The sequence below is a fragment of the Neovison vison genome, chromosome 12 (assembly GCF_020171115.1).
Source record: "Neovison vison isolate M4711 chromosome 12, ASM_NN_V1, whole genome shotgun sequence".
Classification (NCBI taxonomy): Eukaryota; Metazoa; Chordata; class Mammalia; order Carnivora; family Mustelidae; genus Neogale; species Neogale vison.
Genome location: NC_058102.1, coordinates 5519188 through 5532094, shown reverse-complemented (window position 1 = coordinate 5532094; position 12907 = coordinate 5519188). Strand labels below are relative to the sequence as shown.

Sequence of the window (12907 nt, the reverse complement as noted above, 5' to 3'; positions counted from 1 at the left end):
TCAAACTGCTGAGTTGGAAAGATCTGTAATGAGTTTCTGAGCTGTACGACTGTGTTTTTTTCCTCTCCCCCCCTTCGTCTTTCTAAATCTTCATCTGACATTAAATAAAGCAAATCCCAAACAGATTAACTGTCGTACGGTTCTGCTCCGTCTCCCCAGTCTGTTCCCAGGTCTGGCTCGGGGCCGGGCGGTGGCGGCGGGCGATGCCCGGGCGGCCCGCAGAGGTCCATGTGGCGCGCTAGGTGGGATCCCGGCGTCCTGAAGGCCGAGGCCCTGGCCCTCCTGCCCTGCGGCCTGGGCATGGCGTTCTCCCAGTCGCACGTGATGGCCGCCCGGAGGCACCAGCACAGCCGGCTCATCATCGAGGTGGACGAGTACAGCTCCAACCCCACCCAGGCCTTCACCTTCTACAACATCAACCAGGGACGCTTCCAGCCGCCGCACGTGCAGATGTAAGTGGGCAGCTCTGGGCGGGACCGGCTGCTGGGGCGGGCTCGTGGGCGCAGGGGCTTCCTGCTCGTTGGCCTGCACGATTCTGGAGGCTCCGAGCTGGGAGGGATGTGTGAGACGGGGCTGCGACGGCCCGGGGGCCGGTTCTGGCTGCCGGCCCTGCTTCCTCCGGCCAGGAGATGTTTCACGGATGTTTAACAGCGAGGTGACTGCACGTCAAAATCCAGACTTCTGGCTTTGCTTTACGAAACCACAAGGCCTGGAGACTGGGGGTCCACAGCGCTTCATGGGCGGTGTCTGGGGGGCTGAGCGCCAGCTGCCCCCACTTGGTATTCGCGTGGGTGACTCCTGGTCTGATTCATGTTCCTCGTTGTACAGCCGGGGAGACTGAGGCCCCAAGAGGGAAGGGCCTTGCTCCAGGTTCCAGGCACGTTGGGAACCTAGTTTTGGACTGGGGGGGTCCTCCCTGAGCTCTACCCCTCTCTTTTGTCTGAAGCCCTTTTGCTTCTACAGAGAAAGCAAAAATGCTTTCTTTCCTAAAGGACTGGGGAGTCCTGCTACCTGCCCCTTGGGGCTGATGGAGCATTTCCAGGGATGTCCTAGCAGAATGCCAAGGCCAAGGCACAGCCTCAGGATCCCCTGGGACTGAGGGGCAACTCTCTCCCCCCTGGGTGGTTTTCTGAGGTCTGGGGAGGCCGGGGAGGCCCAGCGAGGAAATGGCTAAACTCCCATCTCTGGCCCAGGTGACTCCTCTGGTTCCTCGAAGACACTCCCCCTCCTTTATCCTTGACTTCTTCCGGGGCCGTGAGCACCAACTCTGGGGAGCCGTAATGTGGGGGCCTAGTGGCTGTTCCTTTGGGGACACTGGCGCATCCAGCCCATGGACCCCTTTGGAAAAGGAGGCCAGGGGTGTCCAATCCCAGGGCAGGAGCTTGGGTGGCGGGCAGGTCGCTGCCTCAGGTTCCCGTGTGGCTCCCTCTGGAGCCGTCCTCTGTCGTCAAGCGTGGGTGTGGAGAGATTCCTCATGGGAGGAAGGCCCCGGAAAGGCCGGCACCAGGCCTGGGGTGCGCTCCAGCGCTGGGAACACGCCCCTCCCTCGGTGCTCACTTGGGAAATGCTCATTTCGGTGGGGACGGAGGCCTGGTGGTGTCCCCAGTTGCCTACTTTATTTTTTGGTACATTTCTACTTGAGGAACTAACTGCCTCCTATTTCCATCCTGGGGCCAGATTGGCAGATTGGGTCGGGATGGAAGACCCAGGCTCTCAGCATTCGATTTCTTAGTGGGGGGGACGTTGAGGCCTGGCAGGGCGGCCTTCCCCAGGCTGGGTTTTCTCTTTTGTCCATTGGGTTTGTCCTCCGGGGCTGGAAGTGACCATGCCTGGGGTCCCTGGATGTTGGGCTGGACCCTTGCTCCAGCGGGAACAGGCAGGAGCACCTGGGTGGCCGGCAGAAGAGCAGGTGGGGTTCCTGGGCCTGGACCCTTGTGCACCCCCACTTCAAAGGGTCCCCAGACACCGGAGATAATGTCGTGTACGCCGTGCAGAGCTGTGGCTTACCGGGCTCGACAGACACTCAGGCCTCAGTTCCAGAACAGAGCCAGGGGAACAGGAGGTCAGAGGGGAGGAGGGCCGGGGGCAGAGGAAGGACTCTGTGGAGAAGATGACTTCTAGGCTGAGACCCAGAGGAGGAAGGGTTGGGGGAGCAGGCTGGGAGGGCCAGGGCGCTGGGGGATGGCTCAGCTGGAGGGGAGCTTCCCGGGCAGGCCCCTGAGGGCCCGGCTGGGTCCTGACGAAGCACAGTGAGTGACCACAGGAGAGAGGGGTGGCCGCTCCCATCGAACCCATGAGCCGCTGTGGGTTCGGGAAGCTTGTGAGCAGGAAATCCACACCCGGGGTGGGGCTAGTCGTGAATGTTCTGTCTTGTTAGTGCACCCTGGGCTGGGCTAGGTGCTTGGACTATGGCAGTGGTTGGAGATGGAGCGCTGCCCTGTGCTGAGCTGACCTTCCCGTGAGGGGCAGACGGGCGACACACGTGTCGTCCAGGTGGGTAACAGTGTACGATACTGGTGTTGTGGCGAGCGTGCTTCCTGGCTTTCCCGTGGCCCCTCAGCTAGAGTGGGCACAGCAGAACCCCCATGGCCTGCCCCGTGGCTGATGACCATCTCTCCTGGCCTGCTCTGCCCGGCCCGCTCCCGGGGCAGGAGTTCCAGGCTGCCATCGGCAGTGGGGCTCGGGCTGGGGCAGTGAGTGGCCCGGGAAGAGCACGCACTGAGCCCCGGGTCTGGGCTTCTTCTCCAGGGCGCCCTCGTTGCCTGCTCCGGGCAGCCCAGCTCTGAAACGCAACTTGGCATAAAGCCGGGCGACGCCAGGGCCAGGCAGGGACTTGGGAGGGCTGCTGCCTCCCGCCCCCCCTTCTTTGAGACCGCAGGCCCCCAGCGCAAGGGAAGCGTGCGGCTGCGGGCCGTGTCTGTGCAGGTTTCCATGGCGAGTCTCCATTGAGGGAGAGACAGGGAGGATGGAGGCCGCTTCCCGCCCCGTGATTTATCACTGCCCTGGGCTTTGTCTCTGGGGAGAGGGAGCGAGGGGGCCATATTTAATAAATCCACAATTTATATTTAATAACGGCAGCGACAACCCAAACATGGCCCGCGATTGAGCCGTTTGATTTATGTGGTTGCCCCCAGGGACCCTGGCGGTGAGGAGGCTGCCTTTGCCTGAGTAATGAGTCTCCGGACGGGGCCTCTGGCTTCAGGGCCCCGAGACCAATGATCCCTCACCCTGAGGGCCCAGAAACCCTGTGCCTGGCCTCCTGCCCTGGGGGGCTGGGTGGATGTGTGGTGGGGTAGCCGGCGTGGACCAGGTTATCCTGACCATCTGCCGGGGAGGTGCCTTGGGGCCTGGTGTCAGGCAGTGACTCTTCTTGCTGGCCTTTAAAAGGAATCCTGTGGGTGGAGACTCGAGCCTTCCCATTGAAAGACCCCCCCCCCAAGCACATCTTGAAGAATATAGCCGAGTGGCAGGAGCATGGTTGTGTGCCTGGCCTGGGGGTGCCCCTGGATCCCGGGACCCCGGACCTCCCAGCTGGGCCGGGTCACAGCGTCCGTCCCCTCTCTGATGCGTGAGGCTTCGGAGGGGACCCTGTGGTCCCAGCCCGTCCACGCACCGAGGGGCCCCCAGGATTTAGTGAGAGCCAGCCTGCAGCCCAGGGAGGGCAGAGGGGCAAGGCAGGAGGACAGGCGAGGCCTGGAACCTTCTGTTTCCCCTCCTGCCTCAGGTCCCTGCATGTGCTGTCTCTTTCTCCTCCCCCACACTTTGCCCTGCTAACGCAGACTCACTCTTCAGATGTCACCCAGCTGTCACTTCCTTGGGAAGGCTCTGTAATGGTTCGACAGGCAAGGTTGCCCCTTCCCTCGAAGCCAGCCCCACCTCCAGGTTCCCTCCCTGCCACCAGCATGGAGCTGGGCACTGGAGCCTACCACAGTAGACTGATGGGAAGAAAGCAGAGGGAATGAGGATAAGGCATGTACGTATGGCCCCGGAAGAGTCGGGGAGATCCAGGAGGTCTTCCTGGCAGCAACAGCATAACCCTTGGGCTTGAAGGACCCCCAAAAGCGAAGACCCAGAGGTGGGAAGGAAGGGCGGGCACGGGGCTCAGGAGGGCAGCATGGTGGGGGTCACCTCAGAAGAAGGGCCTCGTGGAAAGAGCAGAGGGGATTTGCGTGACACTGAGCCAACTAACCAGTCACTGTCACTCCTCTGGGTCTAGTTTCCCCACTGTTGAATGAGGGGTGGGAACTGGCAGGTTCTCCCACTCGGAAACACCATGGGGAATGATCGTGCACGTGTCTGGACATACAGTTAGAACCTCACTGAAGGGAGGGGTCCTCTGCTCCCCCACCCCCCATCCTTCAGAGCTCCCCATTGTCCCAGAAACAGAGATGTTGGAGGGGGCGGCCTTTCCTTCTGATGTCCTTGCGGGTTCCTGCACTTCCAGGGAGCCCCTGGCTCGCCGGAGAAGGAGCCGCGAGAAGTGGGCCCCGGGCCCAGGAAGTGGCTGCAGAGGGCACTGACGTCCAGCCTTCGAGCACTGCACCGTCTCCAGAGTGAGCAGGCTGTCCCCACCTCACAGAGCTTGCCTGCAGCAGGGGAGGGTCCAGGGCACAGCCAGGAAGTGGCCCAGCTGGGGTGCTGGCCTAGGTCTTGGTCCCTGAGGCCATGTTCTCTCTTCTGCACCCTACCTGCCACCATGATCCCTGTGGGAATGTCCCTCGTTATGCGGGGGAGAGGAGGCGACAGGTTTCAGGTCTTGGAGAGAGAGCCTCAGCTGTCACCTTGTCTCTGGCCCTACAGAATGTCATTGGAAAATAACCATTTTGCCTTGTTTTCTCTTGGCACAGAAGGTTTTGAGCTTAGATGCCCAAATTCCTGTTGTGAAGACCCAGGTTCGAATCTACTCTTTAACTTGTTAGCTGGGGCCTTGGATATGGGACTAGTGTTTCCAACCTCAGTAACTCCCTAGGGCTGCTGTGACTCAGGTGTTAGCCAGGGTTTGGCATTACAAGTGACGGAAACTTAAGGTAAATTGTTTTAAGGATAAAAGAGAGTTTACTGGCTCACCTAGTTAGTGAGAAAATCCACGTTTTCCAGCTTCAGGTATAGCTGGATCTAGGGGTCAAATTATGCTGTCAAGGTGTTCCACTTTCTGTTACGCTCCCTCTCTTTCTCTCTCTTTCTCTTTCTTTCTCTGTATCTTGGACTCTGCTTGTTCTTTTCCTCACTTCTGAATTTCCAGTCTGGGTTTCTGGGAGCTCCATGAGGTGACCTCTGTGGGTATCTTCTCTACAGGTATAGCCCTTGTGCCTACCAGGTGCCTGGCTTTCACGAGGCACCCAATATGCCATTTGTCCACAGATTGATGAATGAAATGAGCTGGGCCTGGAAATAGTCCAGCCTGGTGTGAGTTCTGGAACAACAACAACAAAAATAGCTTCAAATTGCAGCTGCTCTGACCTCCAGGGCTGAGATCCTGGGCGAGTGTTTTCTGAGCCTCAGTGTCTTTGTCTGTAAAATGGGCCCACACAGAGTACCCTGCGCACACAGTCATCGTGAATGTGAGGAGAGCGAGTGCATGTCCTGTGCTTAGCAGATGACCAGCTCTCGATCTGGGAGAGGCGTCAAGCAGCCACCTCATTACTGTTATTTCAAGGTTGAGCATTTGCTGCAAGCCAGACAGCTAGAGGATGGTGCAGGGAAGTAAGTCTTTATTTTTTTCTCTGGGGATTATTAGGTTTGCATCCTCGCTGAGCTCGGTAGCCTCGGGGTGGAGGGAAATAAGCATGCAGTTAATTAAGGAGCCCGGCTCCTGCAGCAGGCCAGCCCGACTGGGGCCCTCGGAATTCCCGTTGCTCTTGGCTGGCTGCTGGTGGACGGGGCTGAGGCTGGCCCAGGTGCCTTGCTGAGGGGCTCAGGGGAAGAGAGCTCGTTGGGACCAGCGGTGGCTCTGGAGGTGGCGTCTCCCTCCCTGTCTCTCCCTTCTTCATCTCTCTTGTCTCTTTGACTTGGCCTCCGTCATCTTGGGACACGCCCACAACCTCAGTATGTGTAGGGGTGAATAATAAATGAATGAGTGAATCTGATCGACTCACTCATGTTCCTGTGCCTGGACGAGAGCCCAGTAGTGAACGGCCGCCCTCGGTCCAGCCAGCTGTGCTGGGGCTGCAGAATGTACCGGTCTGTCCACCTGCCAGACGGTCTGTCCGAGGGTTGGGGTGGGGGAGGGGAGGGGGGAGGGAAGGACAGAGTGGTGGGAGGAGAGATTTTAGCTCCCAGACCAGCTCAGGTCTTACCCCCTCCTGGAAGCTTCTAGGGAGCCCCTTGCTGGGTTAGAGCCTTCTCTGGCCCCCAGCTTGTCTGTTGTCCCATCAAAGCTGGTGGTCCTACTGTCGCTGCCCAGCCAAGTCTGTCTCTGCCATCAGAGACAGGGGTCTCTTGGCCTGGGATCAGGCTTGGTGAGTCCCTGTGGCCCCAGCATTGAGCACAGGGCCGGCCCACAGTGGGTGGGAAGAATGTGCTGGGCTGAATGAATGGATGGATGGATGGACAGATGGATGGATGGACGGATGGACGGGTAGATGGATGGATGGACTGATGGATGGGTGATTGGATGTGGAGGGAAGAGGAAGAGTCCCCAGTGCCTTCTTGCCGGTTGCCATCAGACTGGGACTCAGGGAATCTTTCTCTTCTCCTTGGTCACACCTTGCTCGGACCTGCTGGGGTTTAAGTCGGCTGGACCACGCCCCTCAAGCCCCAAGGGGGCTCCCTCCCACCCTGGCACCGTGATGTCCTGCAGAGAGGCTGGCTCAGTGCCCCCGACTGGGGTGGATAGAGCCTGCTAATGCTCCCTTGCACATTAGCATGCCGAACCCACGTCTCTCGTAAGGTGTTAATTAAATTTCTTCGAAGTATATTGTCTGAAAAAAAAAAAGAGGATAATTAGAAAGATGTCTTTAAAAGTATTTATGTAACTGATATGGTACCGCTTTTGGTTTGCCGCATAATTAGATTTAAACACAACTCCTCGAGCGGCATACTCATTTGGAGAGAGCAGCTCGTTGAAATGTCATTGCGTTGTTTTTAAGAGTTTTGAGCCTGGCAGAATCATTCAGCTGAGGAGGCTGAGCGAGGTGGGGAGAGCACTGAACTGGGAGCACAGAGCTGGGTTCGTGTCCTGCAGTCTGCCTTTATTCCCCGGGACGCCGGGGGCCGCTCGCTCACCGTTGTCTGCGGAACCAGGGGGCTATGACGGGCTTCCCGGAACAGGAAGTTACATCCCTGCAGCTGTTTTAATTTTCTGATAATTTTTGCTTAGTGACGTAGCTCCATTTTACGGTCAAGCAAAGCAAGGCCAAGCTGAAGGTCACACATTGGTGATAAGGGGCCGAGCTGACATTCAGAGCCTGGTCTTCTGATTCCAGCACCCTTTTCCTACACACCCCTGGAAAGCTCTTGTTTTTGTTTTGTTTTTAAAGATTTTATTTATTTATTTGGAAGAGAGAGCACGAGGTGGGGGAGGGGTGGAGGGAGAGGGCCGAGCAGACTTCCTGCTAAGGCTCCATCCCAGGACCCTGAGATCACAACCCGAGCTGAAGTCAGACACTAAACCACCTGAGCCTCCCAGGCGCCACTGGAAAGCCCTTGTTTTAAAAAAAACGATGGGACCATCTCGGAGATTCGAAAAACTGACTGGGTTTCATATGTTCCCGTGAAATCCCCACTTTCCTACCGGCTTTCCCTGGAAGTCGTGTGTTCCGAGGGCCCTGCGGGGAGACAACTCTTTCGCCAGGAACGGAGACTGTGGCCTTTGCCTTCTTGGTGTGGCTGATGGCGCACCCGAGGGGGCGAAACTGGTTCTTAGGGGGTGAAGAAGCAGCTTATTTTTCTTATTATAAAGCCCAGATCCAGCAGGAACACATATACATGCATCTGTGGTGGTGGAATCTCATGGGAAGGGATCGAGCAGGGAAGAAACATCTAAAAAGGCCCCGCAGGGAGCAATGGGGGAGAGGGTTAGCGCTGGCCACACGGCGGGTTAGCTGTCCCAATCACCCCGTGCCCACCACTGCTCCCTACCCCTTACCGCCTTCGACCCTCCGAGGGCCCTGTGTTTCAGAAGGGAAACTGAGGCCCAGGGGGAACACACAGGTTTGCCGGGCTAGCGGGCAGGAGAGTTAGGACTCGAGCCCCGAGGGCCCATTGGGAAGGCCAGCACCTGTCCGTGTTCGGAGTGGGTGTGCTTTCAGTGGACGGGGCCGGGCCGGACACACCCCACCTGTGGCGTCTTCTCTTCCCCCAGGGTGGACCCTGTGCCTCACGATGCCCCCAAGCCACCCGGCTACACCCGCTTCGTCTGTGTGTCGGACACCCACTCGAGGACCGACCCCATCCAGATGCCTTACGGCGACGTGCTCATCCACGCCGGGGACTTCACGGAGCTGGGGCTCCCCAGCGAGGTCAAGAAGTTCAACGAGTGGCTTGGTAGGTGCTGGGCAGGAGGCGGCCACGCTCTGCTCCCGGGGGGACCTCCTGACCTTCCGCGCTCTCACTGCTCCGCGTCGCCCACCCCAGCTCTTGTCTCAGCTCTGACTTGTGTGTGCGATTCTTTCCGCCTGGGAGATGTCCTCCCGAAGGGATTTCGCCCGGGTCTGTTTATGCCCCCTGGCGTGTCCGGCCTCTGGTGCCTGGTACAGGTAGGTGTTCAGTAAATAATCAGTGCGTGAGTGAATGAATGAATGGGGAATGAATGACTCCCTCTCTGGGAATGGCACTCAGCTGACTGGACTGCCTACCGCCCTTGCAACAGCTGTCCCCGGGGCGCCTGCGCGGTCCCCTCCCGGGCACAGCTGTGGGGAGGGCGCTGGAGCGCTGTCCCCGCGGCGGGTGATGGTGGGCGGATTTATAAGCATACCCTCAGGGATTTGTCTTCAGCTTTTTGCTTTCTTCCCAAACAAAAAAGACATAAATATGGAGCGCCCCTGGGAAAAGCTGCTTGCCTGGAATCCGGAGAAACCTCAGAGGAGGTTGTCTCTGCCATGGCCTGGGGGACAGATGGAGAGCCCCCGGGCGGCCTAGCTTGGAGGTGTGGGTGCAGAGACGGCCCAGCCCCGCTCCCTGGGCTGCTGGCGGGTCCTACCCCCTGGGGTCTTCCCGCCGCGCCGCTGGCCTGTTGGCCGTTGGCTGGGAGCTCCGAGAGCCGAGGGCCAGGAGCGACCCTGGCAGGCTACAGGGAGCGAGAAGCCCGGCTCTACCCGTCGAGACAAATATTTACAAGCAAGGCCTTCCCCTCCACTTGGCAGGCTTGGAGCTTTAAATACTGATTTTTGGAATGGGAAGTTCTGTCCAAATGCCCTGTTTGGGCTGCACTGTGGGGAGGCCAGGGTGGAAGAGAGCTCCCGCGGGGTGGGCCGGCCGCCGGCTTCTACCCGGCCCCATGCTGCCTGCTGGCCCTGGCCGCCCCCTGGGAGGGGGGTCCCGCTGGCTCCTCGTCCCTCTTGCTATGGGTCTCCACAGCTGTGGACTGCTCTTGGCTGAGCCAAGGGTATGTGTCCGAGGCAGACGCCAGGCTCCCACCGCAGGCCAGACACCATGTGTCACTTAATTGTTTCCGTCCACTTGCGCAAATGAATGAATGAATGAATGGGGGAATGAACGAAGGCCTCTTTGAAAGGGCGATGCCGGGGGCAGACACACAGCTGTGTGTCCCGGCATACGTGACTTTTGGGAACTGGGTGAACTTGGGGACTGGGTGAACTTGGGGTGTGTGTCCTGATGATACAGCGGAGGACACCAGCCCGAGGTTCTCACGCTGAGGTTCTCCAGGGTGGGGACGGTTTCTGACGAGCTGTGGCCCACGGTGAGGCCCCATCCCTGGGGAGTGGACAAATGACCCAGCCAGGTGGGCCATGTGCTGCTGGTGCAGGGAAAGGGGGCTGTTTCAGGCTGAGGGGACAGGGGAGGCCAGACGTGCTGGCGGACACTGCAGAGGAGCGGCTGTGTGCTGTGGCCTGTGGAAGGGGCTTTGGGACTTTGGGGGTGAGGGACCTGGAAGAGAGGGCTGCATAACCACGGCTCTGAGCCTCAGGATCACTGGGGGCTCGGGGATCCAGCACGGTGAGGTGGGCATTTCAGCGAGGTCGTTCCACTGACCCCTTCACAGAAGTCAGAACAACCATGGGAATTTGGGGGTCTTCCTAATTCGCGCGTGGAGCTGCCTTGACTTATTTGCCTTAGTTGTTGCTGGGCGGGGGGTGTGAACTTACAGAGGGCGTCTTCCTTTTAGAACAGGTTCCTTTCCCCCAGGTTTCTCCCCTTGGCTGTCTCGAAGTGTTTGCTGATACCATTCAAGTGGGGTGCGGTGGGGTCGGGGGGCTTTAGGCCCAAGAAGGAGGAGCCCTTTCCTGCTCGACCGAGTGGCAGGGAATTTGCACATGAGTGAATGTTTAAATGGGAGCAGCTTCTAGAAGTCCATCTGCAGCTGGCTTTTTGGAAACCTGCTTGTTGTACAAGACTCATCTCCTGGGGGCTGACAGTTCCGGTCCCCTGGGGGGTGGCGGTCATGGCTGAGAGGCGGGTGGCGCACCCATTGGCCCATGTAGCTTCATCCATCAGGCACGGGTGCATCCGTAGATAGCTAGTGTTTCATGAGTGATTATATGTGCCAGGCCCTCTTCTATGCCCTTGGTGTGTGCGATCAAATCATTGAATCCTCCTGACAACAGAATGAAGAGGGAGCTGTCGTCATACCCATTTTGCAGAGGAAAAAACTGAGGCCCAAAGAAGCGAAGTGACTCGCCCAAGGCCCACACAAATAGGAAGGGGTGGAGCTAGGATTCCAGGCCAGGCTGCTGGACTCCGGAACGGGGCTCTTCCTCATCCGTATCTCCTTTCTTGATCTTCTTAGAATGAAATCTCTGATCCCACGTAAACATGAGGACTTGGCTATCTGGGACCAAATGTCCTGGGTCTGCTTCCTGCCCCACGAATTACAGAAGCCACGTGGCCGCTCTGAGCCTCAGTGGCCTCATTTTAGAGATGAGTGGTCAAACTCTCCTTGCCCTGCCTCCCTCTTTGGAGGTGGGCTGTTTGCAGGCTCCGCTGGGCTAGAGAGCTGTGGACATCATGTTCTTGCCTCCAGGAGCTGACTTTGCCAGATCAGGCCTTGCCTTGGGGTAGAGTCAGGGGTCATGGGTGGGTCCCCCAGGACGTTGGGGGACATCTGATCGTGAGGTCCTGAGGCTGAGCAGCGGGGAGAGGGCCTAGCACAGTTTGTATGCAAAAAGGTGTGGAATTTCTGAGAGATCTTGATGTATGATCTCAGCTATGTTCACAGTTTACACACACACACACACACACACACACACACACACACCTGGAGAAGAGACCGGAAGGAGTCTGTCTCGGCCACGTGTGTCGCAGGCACTGGGGTGACAGTGGGGCGGGAGGAGCAGGGCACGCTCATATTCTGGTGATGGGGACATGGGGCCTCTGGGGAGACAGGGCCGTGTTCGCGTAGGCCTGTGGGCCGGGGACTGGGGTTTGGGGTTGACTCTATGTGCAGTGGGGATTTGCGGGAAGCTCATGGCTCGGAGTGATCTTTAAAAAGGTGTTTGAAGGCCTGGATTGTGGAGTTAGAGTGGAAGCAAGGAGACCAGTGAGGGCAGAGTCTCTGGAATGTTCTAGAACCGATGTCTGAGTGGGAGGATCTTGGGGGATTTTCTTCTTTATGGTTTTCTCTCTCCTCCACCTCAATTTTCTGTAGGGAGCACGTGTTATTCTGGTGGCATCATGTAAACGCAAGAGTAAAATCTTATTTTTTAAAAAATATATAATTTATTTATTTGAGAGGGGGGCAGCAGGCAGAGGGAGAAGCAGACTTCCCACTGAGCAGGGACCCCGATGCGGGACTCAATCCTGGGATCACGACCTGACCCAAAGGCAGATGTTTAACCAACTGAGCCACCCAGGTGTCCCCAAATCTTATTTTTTTAAAGAAATCTTGGCCTCTCTGGTATCTGGTGCAGAGTCTGTCCCAGGGTGGGGTGAGGGCAGCCCTGGCCTCAGGCCAGTCCTGGTGTCCTGCAGCCACTCAGGAGGTCACCTGGAGCCCTTCCCAGGGCCAGCTGAGCCCCGCCCACCTCTCACCCAGACTTTTCTCATTGGATAAGGAGGTTATGGATTTGAGATTCACAGCCGGCTTCTTCCCTGTTCAGGGATGTCATGGAAAGCATTTAAAATCATATTCCAGGGGCCACCTCCAGACAGACAAGAGGAGATTTAAGAAATTAGTAAAGGCCTTCTTTATAAGTTAAGATTAGGCACCCGGCTGGGGGTGTGTGTCTAAATTCGAGCCGACTCTAATTTGCTGGCAGGTGCATTGCTCTGGGCTTGGCCGTGAGTGGGGATCACGTTCTGCCCCTTTACAGGGTTCTTTCTGGGTCTGAGTTTGGTGAAGGGGGCGTGGCTGGGGGAGTGACGGTTCTCCTGAGAACACCGTTAATATCTTTCCTGTTGGTCGTTAATATCCCAAATATATTCATGAAATAGAAATGCCAGCTTGATGCATAAATGTTCTAGTGACAGCTAAAAAATTGCTAGGGACAAGCTTTTTAGCCATAGGGAGCAAAAGGGACAACAAAACTTGCTGAAAATGGAAAAGAATGTGCTAGAAGCTCCTTTCTCCTCCACAGCTAATGACCCCAGTGTCACCCGAGCCACACTGGCTGACTGCGGTCCCTGTTCTCCACTCTGGGCCGTGGCTCATGCTCTCCTCCCGGTGGGGAACGTGCCTCCTCCTCCAGCCCACGGAGTCCTGCCCCACCCCACTGGGCAGCACTGGTCTCTGTGTACTCGGAGCTCCCCTTTCAGACCCTGGGGCGGCCCTCAGCTCATGGCTGGGAATTAT

At 57.8% G+C, this 12907-nt stretch overlaps 1 protein-coding gene across 1 annotated transcript in view; it reads left to right on the top strand.

The window, feature by feature from the left end:
• The first annotated feature begins 202 nt into the window (after positions 1-202).
• MPPED1 (metallophosphoesterase domain containing 1) overlaps positions 203-12907 on the top strand; it is a 61630-nt gene continuing 48925 nt past the window's right edge. Inside the window, exons 1-2 of the mRNA XM_044228179.1 lie at positions 203-452; positions 8303-8484. Of these exons, the coding sequence (XP_044084114.1) occupies positions 229-452; positions 8303-8484 (406 nt within the window). The 5' untranslated portion in view covers positions 203-228. The remainder of the gene's footprint in view (positions 453-8302; positions 8485-12907) is intronic.